Source organism: Bactrocera neohumeralis, unplaced genomic scaffold (assembly GCF_024586455.1).
Source record: "Bactrocera neohumeralis isolate Rockhampton unplaced genomic scaffold, APGP_CSIRO_Bneo_wtdbg2-racon-allhic-juicebox.fasta_v2 cluster11, whole genome shotgun sequence".
In the NCBI taxonomy this organism is placed as follows: domain Eukaryota; kingdom Metazoa; phylum Arthropoda; class Insecta; order Diptera; family Tephritidae; genus Bactrocera; species Bactrocera neohumeralis.
This window is the reverse complement of record NW_026089624.1, coordinates 16,488,911-16,514,196: the sequence shown is the minus strand read 5'-3', so window position 1 is coordinate 16,514,196 and position 25,286 is coordinate 16,488,911. Positions and strand designations below refer to the sequence as shown.

The 25,286-nt window shown below is 41.7% G+C and overlaps 2 protein-coding genes across 2 annotated transcripts in view; both read right to left on the bottom strand.

Moving 5' to 3' along the window:
- The window catches only part of LOC126766095 (ankyrin-3-like), a 58,141-nt gene extending 43,943 nt beyond the window's left edge, over positions 1-14,198 (bottom strand). Inside the window, exons 1-2 of the mRNA XM_050483859.1 lie at positions 13,906-14,198; positions 11,677-13,545 (exon numbers count right to left, since the gene is read on the bottom strand). Of these exons, the coding sequence (XP_050339816.1) occupies positions 11,677-13,545; positions 13,906-13,983 (1,947 nt within the window). The 5' untranslated portion in view covers positions 13,984-14,198. The remainder of the gene's footprint in view (positions 1-11,676; positions 13,546-13,905) is intronic.
- LOC126766148 (uncharacterized) overlaps positions 1-25,286 on the bottom strand; it is an 897,272-nt gene that overhangs the window by 12,133 nt on the left and 859,853 nt on the right. The window lies entirely within an intron of this gene.

The following is a 25,286-nucleotide window of genomic DNA, read 5'->3' as shown; positions in this document are numbered from 1 at the left end:
ACGATGTCAAAATTGTGCTTGGCGACTTTAACGCCAGGGTGGGCAAAGAAGGTATATTTGGCACTACGGTCGGTAAATTCAGCCTCCACGACGAAACATCCCCAAATGGGTTGAGGCTGATTGACTTCGCCGGGGCCCGAAATATGGTTATCTGTAGTACTAGATTCCAGCATAAGAAGATTCATCAAGCTACCTGGCTGTCTCCGGATCGAAAAACTACCAACCAGATCGATCATGTTGTGATAGACGGAAGACACGTCTCCAGTGTTTTAGATGTGCGTGCGCTCCGAGGTCCTAACATCGACTCGGACCACTATCTTGTTGCAGCTAAGATTCGCACCCGCCTCTGTGCGCGCCATCAAACACAAGGAAGGTTCGACGTCGAGAAGCTGCAATCACAACAGACAGCCGAACGATTTTCTACTCGGCTTGCACTCCTGCTCTCTGAGAGCACTCGTCAACAACTCGGTATAAGGGAACTGTGGGACGGCATTTCAAACTCCTTACGTACAGCTGCAACCGAAACCATTGGTTTTCGGAAAGTGCAAAAGAACAGCTGGTACGACGAGGAGTACCGTGTCGCAGCGGAGAAAAAACAGGCTGCCTACCCCCCAACGTTATGATCGACCACTACACGTATAAGGTTCTATCGAGCGTATTGTGTGAAAGATTAAAGCCCACCGCCAACAAATTGATTGGTGTGGCTTTAGACCTGGCAAATCGACAACCGACCAGATATTCACCATGCGCCAAATCTTGGAAAAGACCCGTGAAAGAAGAATCGACACACACCACCTCTTTGTCGATTTCAAAGCTGCTTTCGACAGCACGAAAAGGAGATGCCTCTACGCCGCGATGTCTGAATTTGGTATCCCCGCGAAACTAATACGGCTGTGTGAACTGATGATATTGATATCATCGGCCTCAACACCCGCGCCGTTAGTTCTACTTTCTCCAGACTGGACAAGAAAGCAAAGCAATTTTGTCTGGTAGTGAACGAGGGCAAAACGAAATATCTCCTGTCATCAAACAAACAGTCGTCGCACTCGCGACTTGGAACTCACGTCACTGTTGACAGTCATAACTTTGAAGTCGTAGATAATTTCGTCTATCTCGGAACCAGCGTAAACACCACCAACAACGTCAGCCTAGAAATCCAACGCAGGATAACTCTTGCCAACAGGTGCTACTTCGGACTGAGTAGGCAATTGAAAAGTAAAGTCCTCTCTCGACGAATGAAAACCAAACTCCTTAAGTCGCTCATATTTCCCGTCCTGCTATATGGTGCAGAGGCTTGGACGATGACATCAACTGATGAGTCGACGTTGAGAGTTTTCGAGAGAAAAGTTCTGCGAAAGATTTATGGTCCTTTGCGCATTGGTTACGGCGAATATCGCATTCGATGGAACGATGAGCTGTACGAGATATACGACGACATTGACATAGTTCAGCGAACTAAAAAACAGCGGCTACGCTGGCTAGGTCATGTTGTCCGGATGGATGAAAACACTCCAGCTCTGAAAATATTCGACGCAGTACCCGCCGGGGTAAGCAGAGAAGGAGGAAGACCTCCACTCCGTTGGAAGGACCAAGTGGAGAAGGACCTGACTTCGCTTGGATTATCCAATTGGCGCCACGTAGCGAAAAGAAGGAACGACTGGCGCGTGTTGTTAACTCGGCTATAATAGCGTAAACAGTGTCTACGCCAGTAAAGAAGATGAAGAATTAGAGACCAAATGGCAAAATGTAAATTCTGTAATGCTGATCACATTGACAAAATCGACAAAGTTGGCGACGGTATAATTTTTCTCAACAATTACAATGGTACCGCCATTTTGAACAAAAGTACATTGTCGGTTGATTCACTTGTGGTACGACACACCTTCAGCAAACGTAGAAACCACCGTAATGAATCCCAGAATATCAATTATTCAGATAACACTAGACAGTTACAACACCAGCGCTGTGAAGATGAACAGAATACCTTTTACGAAGATGATACACATTCAACATCCCTAGAATTACAATTTTACAATACCCCATACTTTTGATGTTAGCTTGAGGGCAAGCAGAAATTAGAGAGGGAGGAGTTAACTCCACGCCCAAATTTCACAATTCTGAAATTTACAAGAAATTCTGCAATTCCCGAAACAATGTGCGTGTTGACCAAAATTCGAAAGAATTGCATTTTGATCGATTTCTCGCTTCGCTGCTGTAAATTTCACATTAATTCGCGCGCAACAAGTGTCGCAACAATTTTGTCGTCACAGTCTATGTAGGCAGAAGAGTTTAGATTATAAGAAAAGAACAATTGAAGTTTAGTCTTAAAATATAAACAAAGACGAATAAATAAAAGTGTGATTAATTTACATATGTATAATAATTTCATTTAGTTTTAGGATTTCGAAATGTGAAAGAACATCTTAGGAGCAGCTGCAGCATTACAGTATATTATTCAAACATCAATATGTATGTGTCTTTTTATTCATACTTAGAAGGAAATAAAATGTACAAAGACCGTAAGTTACATATTTATTGTAATAGACAAATACTTGTATTTATAATATGTAACTAGTTCCTCCATTATATTTCAATAAAATAATTACTATTTTTTTTAATATTGAAATTAACATAACAAACGCAACCGATTTTGCACTGTCTGGGTTGCGTTCAGACTTCATAAATGTGTGATGAAATTGTGGGCATTTGTGCTTTATCACCTCAGCATACGCAAAACCTCATAAGGGTGACGGTGGTGATTTTTATGAGGGCATTAGAATAGGGCTGTATATTACGCATTCTTAAGCGCGGTACACATAGAGAGCGACAGACTGCAAACTACATCTGTCAAATATTAAAATACACACGTTCTTTTGGCAGTGTTATTTTGATAGCTGCACGACTACACGACTGCAGGCCGACAGTTGTCGTTCTCGCTAACTTCAATATCCTCCTATATTTGCCAACGACAGTACGACGACAGTAGAGTTGACAGTAGAATGGAAGATAGAAAGAGGAGGTAGAGGGCGATGCCACTAATATGTAAAATGTAAAATTATTCACAGCTCTAACAAACTTGAAGTTATTTTACAAATAAAAGCATAAAATAGCTATATTATAGCTCTATTATATCATTTGTAATAACAATTGATGATTTAAAGCAAAAATATTGACCTATTTACTTATTTTTTGCATAAAAAATTTCACTTTGAACAAAATATTAAAATTTCATTGAAGTGAAAGGAATTAGTATGGCCACAACGAAATTGTGTACATACAAAATGGACAACTGCCTTGTTTTGTGTACATGCCGGCCATTGTGTTGTTGTTGCTACTCAAAATGTACATGCAGTAAGATGAACAACGACGTTTTCAGTTCACTGTCGTGCTGCTGCAGTCTGTCGCAGTCATTGTGTTCACCACTTTACATGCATCCATAAATAAAGACATAAACACATATCCATTTATATGCAATACACGTACTTTCTACGCGACACGTATGCATTTATATGCAGTACGCATGCACTAAACAATCAACAATACAAACATATTTAATTAGGTTATGATGTATACCTATGATAGCCTATTGCATTTATATAAACATTTAGGCAATTGTAGCATAAACAATATGCAACATACATACATATGTATAACATGTCTTTCGTCCCATGCGCAATTGTGTTATGATTCTTTCATATTAGAGAAATTATTTATTTCACGTTAAAAAATGTTGCGATAACCCTTCATTTTATTTTTTATAAAATATAATAATTTATTGATTTTAAGTCTTATATTTTTAAAATATAGGAACAAAACATATTTGTGTTTCAATTTACCATTTGAACCATTCACCATAGTTAAACTTATCTAATACCATGTTCAGACCGACACTTAATCACACGATTTCGGCTGTTTAATGGATTATCCCACTAATCTTAAAAATTTATCAAGATTTCGCCATACAAAAATGACAGTTCCAAATAATTTCATTGAAATCTTTCTGTGCGACTCTGATTTTGCGCAATCTACTTGTCAGCACTGGAAATCTGTTACATTATCACAGCTGATTTAGACACTACAAAGGGGAAAAACATAAACAAACAAATTTTTTTAAAGCAATGAATCTAATTTCACCTGAAAATCGACTTAACAAATGAAAAAATGCGACCATTATTTCTATTATGTGGAAAATATTAAAAAAAATACGGCTTTTATTTGAAAATACTATATGACAATCTTTCCTTTTGATAAATATTAAGCGATGTGAATTCTTGAATGACAATAACAGCTGTTTTTTGATCTTTCTAACGGCAGTGAGAACACTGTTGGGTTATGAAATGCGTAAATGTAATCTAATCTTTTAAATTTTCGGTCTGAACATGGTATCAAATAAGTAAATCAAAACTTGGTAGCACTGCAAATAGCGCCTATACCACTCTAAAGAAATATCCGCATACTTTCTTATACTGACTGCAAATGTAAATTACTTGTCAGTTAGATCTTTTGTTTGATAGTTTTCATTTGAACCATAATTGAAACAAGAGAACTGTTAACTTTGGCTGCCCCGAAACTATGATACTCTTCACAGATATATTTGTTATAGAATAATGGATATAGGATATAAAAAGGTTTTTTGATTGATCAATTTGTACGACAGCGATATAGTGGTCCGATCTATACAACTTCTTTGGAGATTCTTATAGAGTAGACTCATTTTTAGCGTGGGTTCTCAAAACGGCCAATGCCAGTAATAATAGCTGTAAGTCTGAAAATGCTATTCCTGGACCTATGTAGTAAGTCCTGAGTTCTCCTTCTTTTTTTTTGCAGTTGGTTATCAATTTCCACCTACACTGTGGTTTTTGCACAAAATAAGTATAAAGCTCTCTTTCAATCGTTCCAGCAGACATGGTATTAACTCCACTTCGGATTCATTTAAATAAGCTCCTACTTTAGCGAACACGTCTGCTTTATCGTTACTGAAAATGTCTCTGTGACTGAAAATGTCTCTGTGACTGGACCGAGAACCCAAATTAAGGATTTATAGTCGTCGGTGACTAGACTGGGTGATAGAGACTGCATCATCCTCTTCTACCAAACCAAGTAAGTGGCTATTGAAATTTAACCTTGGGGGAATGGTCTGATTTACTTGCGTTTATCAGGTTCAGGATGGTATTTTCATACTATTTACTATTACAAGCTCCTAATTTCTGTATTCTTATAGCAGAAGCCAATGGAAATCTGATGCAGGAGTCTATTGAGTGCATCTGTCGGACATTAGCTTCCCAGCAAACACTGTCTCTAACGTTAGAGAAAAAGCTAGATTTTACATTAGAATTCTAATATAGTTTTCTAATGTTTCTCATATCGTGAAAATTCAAGTTTGCCACAGGACTTAACCGAATGGACAATTAAACATAATATTACAACTTTTGCGACGGACGACTTATTGAAAATTTTAGGAAAGAATGTTTCAGGACTTCCGTTATGCTCTTGATATGTGCGACACCATGTATATAAATTGTATTATACTTGTTGAATATATCATTTTCTGGTTTACGACAGGAATGTGAAACCAATGATTGCGCTTCTTGCAGCAAATGCTATACATTTTAAAACAATTTTCCTAAAATAACTGCAAGAACCATTTATGACAATTGTAAAATTTTGATATAGTAAAAAGTCGTACTTGTACACGGTAATAAACACAAGAAAATTTTGTATCGACAACTCAACTTATGGAGTGTTTGGTAGTGAAATTTAGTATTTTTTCTTTTGTTTTCTTCAAATATGATATCTTAAAAGTATTCCCTGTAAATTTGGAGCAAGTCCGACCTACACTTTACCACTTATGTGATAAAAGGGTTCTCCTACGTAAATTGAGAGTAAAACTTCAACTTTTTTCTCAAAACTAATAACAACTAGCTCGAAACCCGTTCGGTAGATTTTAAGTGTATTTATACAGTTTTTGGAAAACATAGAAACCAATGCTGATCGAAGTAGTTTTTTAATTTGAATTTTTTATAAAGTAGTATAGGGCGCGTTGCTGTGGCTAAAGTATACATACATTAACTATAAACTATTCAATACAGTAAAATTTTATTTATGTGTGTAAGAATTCACGCGATTAAAATTTGAATATTATCCCGAATTTGAAAATCATTGATACAAATGTGCTTGGATTTGTTATTAAGCGCAAATAAACATAATTTTTAATTTTATATTCAAGTCTGGAACAAAGTAATAATTTTCAAAGTTGTTAGTTGATAACATTTGAGATAATGAAAGGGGGTAGAATCAAAATCTCAATTTTCAACAATAATATTTTTAGTTTTCCATTAAAACCATTTTTAAATTCAATTTAATTCAGATAATAGTATCACTGGAAACGTGGAAAGAGGACCATTTCTTCGTTACATTTTTCAGTCAGGTTGCTACAATAATATTTCCCGTGGTTTTTATGATGTCGAATCGTGTACCGTTGCATAATTGCGGTGGATAAAAATTACGCTGAATAACAATAGGAGAACCTATTTTCAAGAAAAGATTATGTAAAGACATTCCGAGTATATCTACATAGATAATTTACGTTCTCATATTCTTTAAGAACAGTAAAGAATGACTTAAACTGCATTTTATAGGCAGATTTGGTTGCAGTTCTATTTTACCGATATCTAAAAATTCCATTATTTCTGAGGGTGGATCAGTTTGCAATCTTTCGCGAATATGTATTGTCAAAGTGAAAAGCAGCAGCGTCAAAATCAAAAATCAAAAGCAACAATAAGTCGAATGTCTCGTTTTTTGAGGCTTCGACTGCTGACGACTTCCGAAAGCCGACACCTGCCACAGCATCGACTTTCGGCTACGATTGAAAGCAACAGCAAATCAGAAGCAAGAAAACGAGAAGCGGGGCCTGCTGATGATTTTTGCTTTTCGTTGCTTTCATGATTTTGGCCTATGCTTCGACTGCGACTTCTGATTTTTACAAAAGCAGAAGCAGAAGCAAAATCATATAAAATGACACTTACGGCAGTTTTTCAAACGCTGAATATAATAATTAAATAGTGGAGAAATACTGTTATTTTTGAGTTTTCTAATGTGATGTCGTAAATAATTAAATTTTTTCCGCTTACGCTCCAAACGCAGGCTGAACCCAACCAGATTTATCAAAATAATATACTAAGTATTGTACATACAAGGTCTGTCGCAAAAGAAACAGGACTGTTAAAAAAAAACAACGAAAAATTAATCTTTTTCAAAAGTTATATTTTTTTTATTCAAAGTAGTTTCCTTGTGTTTCGATACAGCGTTTAGCCCGGTCAATTAGCATTTCAAATGAGTGTTTAAGGTCATTTTTCGGAATGCTTTTGAGAATATCGGTCGTCGTCTTTCGGATAGCTGAAATGTCCTGAAACCAGTGTCCTTTCATGGGCAAATGAAGTTTTCCAAATAGGTAAAAATCACAGGGAGCCAGATCAGGTGAGTGATTAATGGTTAATATGGAATTTTTTGTCAAAAAATCAGTGACAAGCGTCGACCGATGACACGGCGCATTATCGTGCAACAGGTACCAGTCAATTTGTGCGGAACAAACTTGGAAGACACCTTCCGTGGACCCAATTTATCTATCAAAATGCGATGAATGTAGTCTTTGGAAATATTTAACTCTATTTTCATGTAACCCAAAGAAGATTTCGGCTCATTCTTAATAAATTCCTGCACTTTTTCAATATTGTTTTGGGTAATCACTGATTTTGGCCGGACCGAATTCTGATCGTCACAGAGGTCCTCACGACCTTCTTGGAATCGCTTAAACCACTCACGCGCATTACTACGGGATAGGCACTGATCACCATAAACTTGTTCAATCATTTAAAATGTTTCAGTATTTTCCCCAAATTTAAAACAAAACTTAATATTTGCTCTTTGTTCAAAATGCATTTTACGAGCAAAAGCTGTTGTCGCTTTTTGATCGATAACATCGATTGTAGTTATCCAATTGTCTTAAAACTCTTACGAAATGTTAACAAGATATCTATCTCTTATGGATATCCCACAATAACATTTTTTTGTCATTTACTTTTTACGACAATTAATGGCTAATTTTCCAAGCGATTTTAACCAAAACAGTATTAATCCTTATCCCATTAAATACCTTATATACATTGTTGATTTCATATGTATATGGCCTTTTACAGCATCTGATTTAAATGAATATTTTCGAAGATATTACAGATTTAAAAACTGCAGGACACAGCGTTTGCGGCGGAGCCGCTGTTTTCCCTACAGCACTTTGAATTTAGCAGCGATCGGATGCGTTTATTATTGGAGTTCTCTGGCGAGGAATATTTAAACGGAAACGATGAAGTGAAGTGAAAATAACCTTCCTATGTTTTTTGGCTGTAATTTTGTAAAAATGAAAAACTTTGATTCTGCTTGTGGATTATTTTTATTTGGTCTTTTAAATTTCTTTCCATCAAGTCGAAAATATATCATGTAAATAGCTGCCGCCACAGTTGATTGTCATTTGAGCCCTTTTTATGGCATTTTCCATCACTTTGGCCAGAACTTCCGGCGATAGGTCCTCACATTCTTGGCGGATATTGTTTTTAAGAGCTGCAAGAGTCTGAGGCTTGTTGACATAAGCACGCGACTTCAAAAAGCCCCACAAAAGGAAGTCTTGAGCAGTCAAAACAGGCGATCCTGCTGACCAGTACAAATCGCCAAAACGGGAGATTAGGCGCCCGGGAAATGCAGTGCAGAGTGTGCCGTTGCACCGTCCTGTTGGAACCACATGTTTTCCAATCCCAATTCATCAAGTTGCGGCAAAAAGAATTCGTTGATCATTGCTCTGCAGCGCTCACCACTCACAGTAATCGTTTGGCCCGCGACGTCTTTGCAGAAAAAAGGTGCGATGACTCCTCCAGCGAAAATAGCACATATAGTGCAGTGACTTTGAGCGGGTGTAATGGCTCTTCGTGGGTTACACGCGGATTTTCAGTGCCCCAGAAGCGTAAATTTTGCTTATTTACGTACCCGCTAAGATGGAAATAAGCCTCATCACTCATGATTATTTGTGATGAAAAATCATTTTCCTCTTGGTGGTGATTTAGGATGGCTTGAGCGTATGTTAACAGCTGATGCACCGTCTGGACTTTGTACGGAAACATCTTCAAATCTTGTACCAAAATTCGCTATAAACACCGTCGACTGATACCCATTTGCGTGGCACGTCGTCTGGTTGATGTCGACGGCGCTTCCATGACATCCTCGGCAACAGCAGCAATATTCTCTGCAGAACGGTTACTCCGGGGTCTGCCACACCTGGCAGCATCTCGTGTTGTGCCAGTCTCTTCGAGGTGATCGGCTAAACGTCACAGTGTTTCCCCAGAAGACGTCGGACGGCCAGGAAATATGCGACGAAATTCACGTTGTGCCAAAGTCACCAGCCGATTACACAGTGCAATGAATTATAACTGGCTCAGTAATCAGTCGATGAATATTATACCACGTGCATCCCAAAAGACTGATGTCATAACCTTGCCAGCCGACTTATGTGAGAACTAAATATCTATACAGAATTTAGTCCACACAACTCATAAAGGCACACTATATTATTCATAATACAACGGGAAAACCATTCTCTTCTAGAAACACAAGAAGACGGAGAAATCAGACATGCAGACGAAACAACAACAAGCATGCATATGCAGCTGTAAAACCATGCCACTGCCAGCAACACACGGCATCCCAGCGGAACATGTTGCGAATGTACTACCACGCAGCACAGGCTTGGCGAAATGTTAGATGGCTGATGATCAGAACCTGTGACAGCGTACACACGTCCGCCACCAGACTACGCAGTGAGTTGATCCTCTGGCTAGTCTTGGTGCGCTTCGTTAGGGTGAGCTTGGTAGTGAGCTGATCCTCTGACCAACTGAACCCTTAACATTGCGGTCGCTAACGTGGTAGGGGTCTTTGCGCGGCTATGGTGAGTTATTCAACAGGACATTTCATTATTCACACGAGTGTCAGCAAACGCCGCAGTACATCGTCATCGAAGCCTGCACGTGCGCGGGCAGAAGTAGTCGAGCATCGTCGTCGTAGCAACGAGCAGAACGGCACCTAGCACCAAAGAGAGCAGCAGAGCGGGAAACAGTATTGCACTAACGGGCCACACAGAAACGTTACCCTGCCACTCGGGCGACGTCATTACAACGCGGGAGACAGTATTTAAACACAAATTGTAACTATAAGTAAAATTATTATACAAAGCTTAATAAATTACGATCCGCAAAGAGACCCCCTGTTTACAAATTTATTGTAACGAACCCTGGACACGCCTAGTTTACCTCAGCAAACAATAAAAAGCAGGGCCAGAAAAAAAGCTTCCTTACAAACATCATTATATAAACTAGTTTTTGTTGATGTGTTTTTGTTCATTTTCTCTAAATCACACAACTAAAACATAATTTAATGCGTCCTCAGCTATTTTTTGTACATAAATACTTACAAATCAATTTACGCCGTTCACTTATCAACGGATAGATTTCGACGAATATTTTCGAAACGGTTTCAATAATAATTTTCGATCAAATTGTCAAGTTTTTCGATCGAAACGGATTCAATTAGACCCCGTATGATCTATATACTATGTATACGAACCAAAATTACTGTACTTTTACACTAGCTATGTGTTGTTGTCTTTATAATTTTTTTTGAAAAAATAATACAAAGAGATAAAAATAATCCAATATCCGCGCGTTCTGAGCAACCTTCTCAACAAATTTGGCCCAAATCGGTTCAGCAGTTCTTTGTTTATATTTAAATAGTGTTTCTAACATTACTTTCTTTTATATACAGTTTGCCAATTAATTGTTTGTGAAAAAAAGTATACAAATCCTTTTCCATGTGTAGAAGTGTATGTAAGTGAGGAAAGTTCTTTAAGCGTCATTCACTTGGAAGTGGTCAGAAACGACTCGTTTATATATGGCTCATGCATCTCATGACTGCCGGTCTTAGACCAAGTATCCTCTGGGTAGCCAAAAAACGTCCGATTAAAGGCGAGTTAAATTGACAAGGCGAAACATCCCTCACCAAGGCTGTGCGCTGGGTTTGGGATCCGCCACGTAAAGAACACGCCCAATGAAAAGATGCTCTTCAACATATCGCTGATTTGCGCTCACGCCCCGACAGAAGAGGACGATGCGACCAAAGATATCTTATATAAGCACTTGAAGCGCACATACGAGAGCTGCCCTCGCCGTGATATCAAAATGGTGCTTGGCGACTTTACCGCCAGGGTGAACAAAGAAGGTATATTTAGCACAACGGTCGGTAAATTCACCCTCCACGATGAAACATCCCCAAATGGGTTGTGGCTAATCGACTTCGATCACCGCAGCAGAGCTTGGGCGCCAACCAAACTCATTTTCAATTTTTGTCAAGTCAAGTCGAAACTTTAGTTCTAAGATTTTACATTTATAAAATAAAATAAATTGCTAAGAATTGGAATTTTTTCCATTAAGAAATGTTTGATTACACCAAATTGTAAAATTCTGTATTTCTTGAGTAGTACACCCTAATAGGGTAATAGGGGAAAATGAATTAACACATATTAAACAGTTAAAGCTAAATTACGTCACTTGAGTTAATTGTTTTGCCAATATATGTACTTACGTCAGTAACGGCATTTGGATTAGCCTTATGCCGCAATAGTAAATTGATGACTATTATGTGGCCCTGCTGTGCTGCTTGATGTAATGGCGTATAACCCACATTAGTACTCATTTCGATATTAGCATCATTTTCTAGTAAAAATTTTACCATCTTTATTTGACCATAATGTGCTGCTATATGTAAAGGAGTGTATCCGGCTTTGGTACGCTCGGATATATTAGCCTGATGATCAATGAGTATTTGTGCTATATCAGTTTTATCTTCTTGAGCACACAAATGCAGCGGTGTTAAACCATTTTTGGCTTGAACATTGGCGTTAACTCCATACTCCAACAATAAATTCACCACATCAACATGACCTTCCTGTGCCGCTAAATGCAACGGTGAAAAGCCGGATTTGCTGAGACAATCAGGATCTGCACCATGTTGCAGTAGTTTCTGCGCTATTTCCATTTCTTTTTTCTTAGCTGCAATATGCAAGGGGCTGTGTCCATTTTTAGCACAAAGCAAAGGAGAAGCCCCTCGCTCAAGTAGTAAAAATACAACTTTCGGGTGATCGAAATGTGTCGCCACGTGTAAAGGCGTTATATCGTTCTTGCCTTGGCAGTTCATTTTAGCACCACGCTGTAATAGTAAGGCCACAACTTTGCCCTTACCATATTTAGCTGCTAAATGCAGTGGGGTAAATCCTTTTTTAGTAACTGAATTTAATTCCGCATTGTTTTCGACCAGTAATTGAACAACCTCTTCTTGTCCCTCTTTCGCTGCAATATGCAATGGCGTATACATGTCCTTTGTTAAAGCATCAACGCTAGCACCATGTTGCAACATTAGCATAATTATGTCAATATTTCCTAAACGTGCGGCTACATGAAGTGGTGTTTGACCTTCTCGGGCTCGTGCATCAACTTGTGCACCATTTCTAAGTAAAATTCGTATAATATCTGTTTGATTCGCCCTAGCGGCTAAATGTAGTGGCGTCTCTCCTCGAACAGTTGGTGCATCGGGTAAAGCATCATGTTGCAATAGATATATGACAATGTTCATGCAACCCATAAAACTAGCAACATGTAATGGCGTCAGACCCGATTCCGTTTTGGCACTGATGACTGCACCATGTTTCAATAGTAGTTCAACGACGTTGATGCGATTTTTTTTACAAGCGATATGTAACGGCGTAAACCCATTAAGAGCGCGAGCATTGACATCGGCGTTATAATTCAGTAAAAGTTTGGCAACGCGCGTATGACCACAATGGGCTGCAACATGCAAAGCAGTTAAATAGTCAACGGTTACTTCGTCAACAGGCGCTTTATGCGCCAACAATAGTTGAGCTGCTTCGTCGTGTTCACCTTGCGCTGCCATGTGAAGTGGAGCAAGCCCATTTTTTGTCTTCGAAAGTATGGGAGATTTATTCGCAAGTAATATCTCAAGGACATTGACATGACCCGAACGGGCTGCGCAATGAAGTGGTGTAAGACCATCACGCGTAGTAGCATTAATATTTGCATGTTTTGACAGTAATAAATCCAGAATATTAGTTTTACCCCACTTGCAGGCAACGTGTAAAGGCGTTATATTATGCTTCGCCGTAAAATTTACATCGGCTCCATGGTCGATCAGTAAATTAGCAATATGCACGTTGCCATAGTGTGCAGCGATATGCAATGGTGTAAATCCCGATTTAGACACAATATCCGGATTGATCTCTCTCTGCAATAATAAACCAGCGGTACTCATATCATTCTTCTTAGCTGCAATATGTAATGCTGGCAAACGAACTTTTCCACGAACATCGCACTCCAAAAGAACAGCAACTACTTTATCGTGACCTTGTTGCATGGCAACAGCCAGTGGCGTAAATCCATCCTAAAAAAAAGACAATAATATAGGAATAATTGGAACAATTCGAATGTATGTATAAACTAAAGAATATGGTGTTGTTGTAGGAGCAAAAAACATTCCTGAAGTAACTTCAAGGCATGGTGCCGAGTTGATAGTCCTTGGCCGGATAAAAATCCGGATCCGTTTAGGTTATACATAGAGTTTTATAAAGAGATACACCCAGAGATAAAGGGTATTACAGCTTCCGTTAGCCGAAGTAATTATTTTTTAAGTAGTGTCCAACACATTCGGTTGTCTTTAGATATGTATGAAACATAAAGTATTTTCATTTATCGGGTACTTAAATTAATGCGCTTCGTTTTAAGGAAATATTTTCAGACTTACCTCAGTGGCGAGTGATGGGTTCGCTCCTTTTGATAATAGAAAACGAACGCAAGCATCGTGATTTTCTTGGGCTGCCATATAAAGGGGCGTAAAACCATTTAATGATTGGACATTAACATTTGCATTATACTGGTTCAGTAATTTAATGACTTCTTTTTGGCCGGCCAATGACGCAATATGTAATGCTGTATTACCCTTTTTTGTGGCATTATCTACCTTAATGCCACGTCGTAGCAGTTCACTCACGATATCGACATAACCATCTTTAGCTGCTAAATGGAGCGCATTTAAGCCATTCTACAATGAGAAAAAAACTTGTAATTACCTTTTATATAGTGGAATTAAAGAATTTTGGTAAACGGTCATTAATTCTCATTAGTCTGAGAAGCGATCAGCTTTAGAAATGCTTATCGGTTTTCGACACTTCAAACTAAAAAGTTAAAAACAAGTTTGCCTATTGTTTTCCTTTCTTCTATCACATATAGCCACAAAGGCCCAGCAGTCAGTGCCCAATGGAGGTGATGTGATCCCTGTTCACGTAGATGGAAGTAAATGCCTTGAGCCTGCTTCCACAAATTGCTTAGCAACCTATAATCAAGTGTTCTGGAATTTCCGGTTCCATGTTGCAAAACCAGCAGTTTGCACAAGAGGCCATGTACTTGTTGGGCAGTTGTATCTTGAGCCTACAGTGCCCAGTATAGAGAGCGACAAGAAAATGAAAATTTACTCGAGGGAAGCTGATCATATCTTCAAATCTTGTTAGGTTGTAACCTGCCAATAGCAGATTGGTATGGCGCATTTCTCTTGCCAACGGCCAGTGCCATTCAATATCCACTATCTTCTATGTGAAGCATAGTTCTGGCCCCATCATCCTAGAAACCGTAGCAGAGCGGGCGAGTTCGTCGGCCAGCACGTTGCATGCTATCCCTTTATGACCCGGCACCCTGATCAAGTGTACACGGCAGGCGGTTCAGCATTTTTACACAATTCTCCATTAATGGCGAATTTGATCTCATAGGTTTAAATTGCTTTTAGTGCCGCTTAGCTATCACTGAGTATAGCGTTGCGCTGGTTACGATAGTGGCGTTGGAGATTAATTTCTGCACACTGACTTATAGCACCTCTGCTTAAAAGATGCTCGGAAAACACGCCATTGGTATGAAAAGCTAGGTATGCGGTCCCGCAATGCCTGCATCAATGCCTTCAAATGTTTGTGGCATGTCTTCTCCTAAGTCTTTCAATTGTTGAGACGAAATTATCCTCACATTACCATCCACCTCTGTTGCCATGAGCAGGATGGTATACTTCGTTACTTGTTTGATCACTAGATAGAGCGGTGTGCGCTCCAGGAAGAATTCAAGTCTGCGGTTGGGCATATGCGTATTGCCCCTGAAGCGCGGACGCACGCTTTGCCGTTTCGATAGATTGCGTTACGTGCGATGCCCAAGCAACCGCTTCATAAGTGACAATAAGCCTTACGATTATCATATACAGCCACCTTATGATACCAGGCTTACAGCCCCAGGATTATTGTGCATTTGTCCTACATATTCGATTTGCACCACTAAATGATACTGAGTATGCGGTCCTGTCACCACGTACTAAGGTTGCGGCTATTCCGGAGGATGCAACGGACAGCCCAACCACGTTGTCTTTGTGCAACTGTGCCAGAAGCAAATTCAGCAAGAAAGTTTTTCTGATGTCCCCTTGTATTTCACGGAAAAAAACACGCCTATGTCTGCTAGCTACGCGGTTTGTTATTGTATTAAAAATTTTCCTTTGCTCCGCAAGTAACAGGGGCTCTGTTTCGACGACTTAAATTCTTAAAACATAGTATCGTAATCAAGCTTTTTGATCAAAAAGAGTTTACAGCTATTTAATTCTTTTCGGGGTAGGCATAGTGAAATCGAGCAGTAAATTCCCAAAACTCGCAAAAATTTTAACCTCATAAGTTTTAGTACCTACTTCGTTAAGAATTTTCTCATCGATCGGATCATGGTATTGGAAAACAATGTCTTTTCAATGTCAAAGCGTTAGAGCGTATATAGATAAAATAAATGGATATAAATTCTACCCAGGGCATCATACCAGGCCAACACATTTCACGGGTATTACCACGGCATGGTCACTGCCCTTATTTATGTATTTACCTATATATTTGATAATCTGCATGGAACTGTAAACCAGACTTATGTGAAAGTTAAAAAAATTTGCAAAGCAGCGGTGAATATGGAACCCCCCAGCTATTGTCCACGGACACACTTTCCGCGGTGCCTCTCAGATTAATATTAAGAGTACGTCTACCTTTTGGGGCTTTTTACGGAAAACTGATATAGTAGTGGCCTACAGCGTAGCGGTTTTCACGAACCATTATATGGAATAAGTCCATGGTGGTTACTTTTTTATTTGTATTAGTTAGAGGGATATTAAAGTAAAATCTCCCTCAAGTCGTCGAGCATTTTGTCTTATTTAGAAGCATGCTGATTACCAATTAGATGGACTTGTTCTCGGCGTAGAGAAATTTTTATATCAGGTGTTTGAGTGCACCGATGAGTGACCATAAGCTGAGCGCTTTCTCGGCGCTGAAAATTTCCCTCTTCAGGTGTCTCTGATGCACAGTGATAAGCTATGCGGGTAGCATTTTCCTGTCCATCAGCTTGTGCAGACGTTTCTCTAGCTCTAACTTCTGCCTGACATGCTCCTTGCTCGCGTCTGCGCTGTAAAGCATTATAAGCAGATTCTTGCTATCTGGCAATATTCACGTCTGGAGATCTTTTAGAGCTCTGTGAAAGTTGTGATTTATGTTTGAGAGTCATAATTACGTACACAAAAATGTCAAAAATATCCTAGTCCTAAAAATATTTATGAAATATTAATCTATGAAATTAGCCATAGAAGTCGTAGCTAAAAGATTAAATGTACTAGTACTACATCGAATAACAAGAAAAGATGTATGCCTTAATATGAAAATCGAGTGTCTACGCAAGAAGCAAAATTTATGAATATTTCAAGCTAAATGACAACTTAAGGCAACTACAATTTTAAATTTCGGCCGAATGGGACAATTGGCGAAAATACAATTCGACAATTGAATTTATAAATAAAAATATATGTACTTGTATTGAAATATTTTTTTTTTACATATAAATATTTCAATTAAGAAATCTATATTTAAATATAATTTCGTTGTTTAATTTTTAGATATTTTAATTACAAATCAAGAAAAAAATATAAGTTATAAGACTGGGGTATTTACATACCTACTTAAACTAAGTACATTAAACAACAATTACGAACTAAAAAATACAGCTTGCTTATTGCCAGAATATTTCTTAGCATAATTCTATTAAACTAAAATATACAAACTATATTTACTTCAAACTACGAGTTCAACGTTGTTTGGATGTGCACCTCATGCGGCCCCGACTTAACGACAGGCAACATGTCTTTTACTCTTCAATATTGTACGTAGGAATTGGGCGCCATATTTCCATCGGAATAAAATATTTTCTTGCAGACGCAAATGCATTCATAACAACCTAAACGCGGGATCTTACGTAAAAAATAGCGGAATAACTGCGAATATTGGGAGTGGTAGAAAGAACTGCAACCAAATACACAGTACAATGGATCATAACTGGCTCAGCAATCAGTTTTATAAATATTATACCACGTGCATCCCAAAAGACTGATGTCATAACCTTGACAGCCGACTTTTTCGTCTTCCACGCTTGCGGACCGGTTCATCATGTGCAATCCGCTAGGCTGTCAGTCGATTGGACTCCAGTGTGAAATGAGGAGGACATGTTTCTGTTGTCACATACCGACGGACAAATTCGGTTTTATTACGATTAAAGACCACTCCAACACTTCTCAGAATCCCCAATTCGTTGTTTTTCTTGGATTATGAACTTTCGTGGCACCAACTTTGGTTACTTCGCCTCTTTCCAACTTAGCAAAACTCTTTTCAACGGTTGGTTTCTCTGGTGCAGAGCCCATATTGAACCTATTTTTCAATGGTATTTTTCCCCCACGAAATGCTATTTGATCCATTTTATGTAAACTCTTTCCAACTTAGCAAAACTCTTTTCAACGGTTGGTTTCTCTGGTGCAGAGCCCATATTGACCCTATTTTTCAATGGTATTTTTCCCCCACGAAATGCTATTTGATCCATTTTATGTAAACTAACACAAGATGATTCACCCAAAATGCTATATCTCATTAACTAATAGTTGCTTAGTTACTAAATTTGTATACGTATCTTTTAAAGGTCGGAGCTGACTAGAAATCATATAGATGGTATTGGTAGTACCTTGCGGAATTGACGTTCGCCATCGAATACGTCCGTAGGAATGAGTAAGGCATTTAAGGTGTTCTCAGTAAATTTTGTGAAGCCGACCCATTAGCTTTGTTGAAGTTAACGAAGGTACGGTTGTCCACAGAAACAAAATCGGGAGGTTTCTCGATCGAGATAATTATGGGAAGGTGGTCTGATGCGAGAGTTAGAATAGGTCGCCAGGTTATGATATTTATCAGACCGCCCCTAGCAATGGTAATATCGGGCGAGCTATTACAGGTGCCCATAACTCTGGCGGAGGCTTCGCCATTCATTGTACAGAATGTCGAATCGTCAATGTGTTCCCCCAGCTCCATCCCCATACGATCATTTGACGGGCAGGAATGCCAAAGTATCCCTGCGTTCGATGTCTTCATCGATTAGACGATTTTGCACCGTGTTGGGCAATATGAAGGCTAGGCCTCCACCATTATCTCGCTCACGATCCTTCATAAAACGTTGAAACCGGCACAACTCAAGATCTGAGCGGCTTTTTAGCTTGATTTCTTGGACTGCAGCTATCGATGCGCGTTCCCGATTCATGAGTGCAACTATCTCCTCGATCTTACTCTGGAGTTCGTTGCAGTTGAATTGTAGTATTCAGGTTTGACGCGGGTGTCCATGGCTAATCTTGGGAGTGAGGGAGAGGCGTGTGGATGGTGCTTGTTGCAGTTGAATTGTAGTATTCGGGTTTGTCGCGGGTGTCTATGGGTGATCCTGGGGCTGAGGGATTGGCGTGTGGGTGGTGTTTATTGCAGTTGTAAAACCCGCAGTGGCGGTTGTCGCACTGTGGTGTTGTTTGGCGACGCCACTGTTAAATGTTGCGGGGGCAAACTCCAGCAGTATGAGGAAATGTACGAACCACGCCGGGAAGTGAAACCAGCCAGTGCATGAATTGCACTTGACTAATGTGACGTTTCGACGTATAACGGTCTGACGAGCGGACCAGACTGAGCGATGAACCAGGAGTTGTTGAGTGGTTCTCGCATGAGGATTGGAGCTGGAGGAAGGTTTGGGGAAGGACAAGGCAGAATGAGAGTTATGTAGCTGTTTGAGGTCCTGTGGACCGTGGTGGCCCTCTGTTCGCCACTCGGGATGAGTGCCGGCGCAATGCTTGACCTGGGTGCAGATTACACTGCCGGAGAGGCTAATGTCGCAATAGTGCCTTGGCAACATAGGGCCACGTATCTCGTAGTCTACTCCCTATGTGTCTAAAGTCCTGAGCATGTCTTATGATGGCTCCATCCAAAGGTGAAGTTTGGATGAAGCCTATTGGCGCAAGTGCAGCAGAAAAATTTCACTGGGCCAGGATTGGCCTCAATGCCCACACGAGTCACGAAGATACGGAACAACCCGGCTGCAAGGCGTTGCTCTTGCGACGACAAATTTAAATTAGTACTCACCTATCCAAACGGGGTTAGATCGCCGAAAAAACAGCCAAACCGGCTGTAGTGGGAATTGCTGACCACTCTTCAAATACACCATGTGTGGAAAGTCGGAAGAGTGGGAATCCCGCCTCTTACGCTGATGATTGCACGATATTGCCGTCGGGCAATAGAATCGATGGCATGTGATCAAAGGAAGACCGCTATCTCTAATCTTTCTCGCTTTTACTCTGCACGGAACCTAACATTCTTCCCCACCAAAACCCCAGGAGCCATATTCACGAACTGGACGAAGGAGTACAGACTTGAGCTTAATATTGCAGTCAACGCGGCGTCAAGATTTCGACTGTCAATAACCCTAAGATTTCAGGTGTAGCTTTCGATAGTCTATGCTCCTTCACTCCTCATCCGACCGCGATTATCGCCAAGGTACAGAGCCGCAACAAAATCCTCAAGTCGTTAGTCGGCAGCACATGGGGAAAAGACCAAGAAACGTTGTTGGCAACTTACAAGGCAATCGGCCGGCCGGTCTTCAACTACGTCGCACCAATATGGTCACCTGGATGCAGTGGAACGCAGATTAAGAAGCTTCGGACTTGTCAGAACACTACACTCTGGATTACGACAGGATGCCTCTTGATGTCTCCCATTGAATATCTACATAGTGAGACGCTTATGCTCCCAGTTAAGGAGAGGACTACACGGCGTCCTTCCTGGGCATCGACTTCAGGACGAGTCGCCGCCGACTGGCTGAGGAAGCACGCTCCAAGGCTGGGAAGCTGGACGGGCCCTGTCCTCTGCGTGAAGAGGGTGGAAGATGTGCCAATCATGCACAGCATGACGATGTTCCTCGCTCGGAGCGGGGACAGGACCTACGAACACGCCTTGAACCTGGTGAGGAACCAGAACCGGGGACTAAGTATCTCGTCCTGGTGTGTTGCAGGCAGCAAGAAGGAGAAGCTAGGCGACATTGAGGGATGGAGGTTACACCTATACATCAACGACGAGTCGTACAAGTATGTCCGGGCCGCGAGCTTCCGCCTGTTCTACAGGTATAGCACGGTCGTCATGCGGCCCTACAAGCCTGCTGACACCGCGAGCAAGGAAGCCAAAACGCCTGCGACTCTAGAGGACAGGGGCGTCGATAACCAGGCAGTGCCGGAGTCCGCCCCGGAGGAAACTAGAATGGAGGTGGACGAGTTGTCGGAGCAGCCCTGCGGTAGCAAGTCCGGACAGGCAGGGCCAGAAACGACCACTGACTTCGTCCTGGCCTCAGCATACTTTCCGGGAGAGGCAGCAACGGCACCCCCGGAGGCGGTGGAAAGGCTGGTAGAGCACTGCAGACTGCACAATCTCCCCTCATCATCGGCTGCGATGCGAACGCTCACCACACAGAATGGGGCAGCACCGACTGCAACGTGAGAGGTGAGTCCCTATTAGAATATGTTGTAAGCAGTAATTTAGCAATTGAGAATGTAGGGTGTGAACCCACATTCATAACTATGAACAGGAGGGAGGTGCTGGACCTCACCTTGAGCAATGAGCCTGCAAATGGTTTGGTCTCGCAATGGAGAGTCTCTACGGAGCCCTCCATGTCAGACCACAGGATTTTAAGGTTCACGCTAAAGGCAGAGGTCAGGAAACTCCCCCCCCAGACGCAACCCCCAGAAGGCGAACTGGGATGCCTTCAGGGATATACTAGGTGAGAAATTGGGCAGGGGGGAGCAGACTGATAACAGCGTGCCAGGCCCAGGCTTGGAGATTAGGCTATCTAAGCTAAACGATTCTGTCATTAACGCTTATCATGGCAGCTGCCCCCTACAAGTGACCACAGACAGGCGAAACAGCCCCTGGTAATTAAGGAAACTATCAGGCCTCCGGAAGAGAGTACGCAGCCTATTCAACAAAGCGAAACGGGGGTCTGGGAGGAATACAGGAACTATCTCACTTTATACAATAAGGAGATCAGATCTGCAAAGCAGGCTAGCTTCAGGAGATTCTGCGAAAATGTCTCCTCCACACCAGAAGCGGCCCGGCTGCATAAAGCCCTGGCCAGAGGCACAAACGACGCAGTAGTAGCAATCAAAAGAGGTGATGGGACATTCACGACCAGCGCAGAGGACAGAGCGACGGAGCTTCTGCGGGCGCACTTCCCGGAGACGGTTCGGGAAGACCAGTGTCTACATGTGATCGAACACAGGCCATCCCGCGACGATTGGAGGATAGCCAAGCAGTTGTAAACGGCGGACTCGATCAGGTGGGCAATGGCCTCGTTTGAGAGATTCAAGTCTTCGGGAGTGGATGGTATCTTTCCAGCGCCGTTTCAACAGGGGGAGCAGCATTTACTGCCTCACCTGATTCGGCTGCTGAGGGAGAGTCTCGCATTGGCGTACATCCCTGAGGTATGGAGGACATCGAAGGTGATCTTCATACCCAAGGTTGGTAGGAAGGACTACTCATTGGAAAAATCCTTTAGGCCAATCAGTCTAACGTCCTTCCTACTAAAAACCATGGAGAAGATCGTGGACCATGAAATAAGGTCGACAGTGCTGAAGAGAGCACCCCTGCATGCGGCTCAGCACGCCTACAGAGTGGGTAGATCCACTAACACTGCTCTGTACCAGATAACCTCTGAAATAGAGAGTTCACTGGAGCATGGAGAGGTGATGCTTTGCGCGTTCTTGGACATCGAAGATGCCTTTGACAACACTCATAAAAGTGTAGCCAAGGCACTGGAGAAAAGGAATGTGGCAGCACCGGTGCGCAGATGGATTGAATCTGTATTGCGTACCAGAGTTGCTGAGACCACAGTAGGTGAAAAGAGGATTCGTCTTGGCACAACAAGAGGCTGCCCACAGGGAGGTGTGTTATCACCCCTGCTATGGAGTCTAGTTGTAGACGACCTATTAGTACTGCTAACGAACAATGGGATCCGCTGCCAAGGGTATGCGGACGACATTGTAATTATAGCAAGAGGCATATACGAAGACACTCTCTGTGACCTAATACAAAGAGGTCTAAACCTGGCGAAGACGTGGTGTAAACAGGTTGAATTAAACATCAATCCCTCCAAGACGACGGTAGTCCCGTTTTCGAGACGCAGGTCCTTACCCGGTCTCAGGAATCTTACACTTGGGGGCAGAGAGATAGGAATGACCGGCAGTGTCAAATACCTAGGTTTGATGCTAGATTCTACTTTGCGGTGGAATCAGCATGTAAACTTGACCCTGGTCAAGGCAACAAAAGCTTTAATGGTGTGCAACCGGCTGGCGGGCAAGTCCTGGGGCTGTAAGCCAAGGATCCTCAGATGGTTGTATACCATGATAGTGCGACCAATAATCACATACGGGGCGGTGGCCTGGGCCCCAATAGCGTCGCAGACTTCGGTTAAGACCAAGCTATAGAAGCTGCAGCGGCTAGCCTGTGTCTGCATGACGGGCGCAATGCGCACCTGTCCAACGGCAGCACTGGAGGTTCTGACGGAGCTTACTCCGCTTCATTTGGTTATCGGTCAGGTAGCCAAGCACACAATTCTGCAAATAACGGCAGAGGAGTGGGGCAAAGGTAGGGTAATCTCGTCCCAGAGGATGGAAAAGATAAGTGGCGATGTACCATCAGCCCTCCTCCCGAGGGACAGCACTACCAAAACAGTTAACTTCAAGAGGAAGTTTAAAGTCACCCTCGGCAGCAAAGACGAGTAGAATGATTCCAATCTCGAACTGATGCTGAAGAATAGCACGCTAAGGTGGTACACCGACGGCTCGAAAATGTCGGAGGGAATCGGTGCGGGGATCGCGGGCCGACGCACTAAGCTCTCCATACCCATGGGAGAGTTCCCAAGCATTTTCCAGGCAAAAGTTTTTGCCATAAGTCGGTGTATAGAAATAAACCTCCATAGCAACTATCGCAATGAGAGAATTGCCATTCTCAGCGATAGTCAAGCGGCGCTAAAAGCGATCTCTTCTTACGAAATCAGATCGCTATTAGTGCAGGAGTGCAGGGAGAGGCTGAACAGCCTTGCAGAACGTAACAAGGTACACCTAATCTGGGTGCCTGGTCACAGAGGTATAGCCGGTAATGAACTGGCGGATGAGCTAGCCCGCTCAGCAGCCTCCACCAAGATGGTGGGACCAGAACCCTTTATTGGGGTAGGTCCACATACCATAAAGGAGCTACTTCGCAGGGAAGAAGGAGTGGGCAGAGAGGAGCATTGGCGGCAAAAGCGTGGTATGAGACATGCCAAGCTGCTAATGGGAGGATACAATCTAAACAGATTCAAGGTTATAATAAACCTCCCCAGGAACAAACTCAGGCTACTGGTCGCATGGTATACCGGCCACTGTAAGTTGAATAGGCACCTGTACAACATGGGCCTATCCTCTTGCATTAACTGCCGGTTCTGCGACTTGGAGCCTGAAACCCCGGAGCACCTGCTGATTGACTGCACAGCAGTCTGTAGACGCAGGACTCAGGCCCTCGGATCAATGTTTCCGGATAGGGATCGCATAGCCTCAGTAGCGCCCAGAAGTCTATTGAACTTCATCGATGCGCTGGGGCTGGGTGAGTCTACGTGAGTTAGGAGAGGGCACAATAGACCAAAGGTCGCGGTGCATTCCTCATATTAATCAATCAATCAGTAAGGAGCATAATGAACTTCTCTCCAAGCACATCCTGCTGTAATGTTTTCGCAGAAATCACCCTTGCAGCCACTTGCTTGGGACGGAACCGACTCCTAGGAACATCTAGAGGTCTTTCGTCAATTACATCGACGACATCGATCCTTCACCGACTCCCTTCCAGTGAATGGCGTTCTTGGAGTCAAATCACTACCCATTGCAGGCGAAGAGCTTGACTTGAAGTGAGAAACGAGAATGACTCTTGCGCAGCTTTTTTCTGGATATTGTAGCAGATTGAACTTCTACTTGTCCAGAATAGACCCCGAAATATCTAACATATGTCTTGCGTACAATGAGTCTCCGCATGACAATGGCCACCTCTTTGCATGCCCCCCCCGCCAACCCCACTCATCTGACACCGTTTTCCCTTTGGTCCGAACCCGTCGAAACTGCACGTTTCTTGGGCCTCTCGTTAGATGACGTCGACGACAACTTGGATAATCCTTACCATCCTAACGGGATTGAATAACCGGTAAACAACACATAAGGTTTCTAAAAAAAATTAAAATCATTATGCATTTCTAGTATATGGGTATTGGAGGTGGTATCGATTCGATTTTGTATGTATATTTTTGCCAATTATACATATTATTAAAACGACACATAATAATAAAATGTTTCCAGAGAATCATTAATGTACCTCACATACTATTCCCAATCATAAGGACTAAAGTCACACGGAAGTTATATGTTTATTATATGGGCGCCACAACAAGTTTTCGCTCAATTTTATCCATTTTAGGCACAAAGGTACATTGTTATGAGTAAAACACACTGTCATCATCATCACTATCAGTTTCGTTGATATATGTAGCTCACATGTTGACCAATATATGCGGTACTAAGTCACCTGGAAGTTCAAAAAACGTTGTGTTATGTATATGGGATCTAAGGGAAATAGTGACACGATTCATAAAATTTTTGACACATAGACATACCATGGTCAGGAAAAGATTATTCAGAATATCAATTATATATCTCTC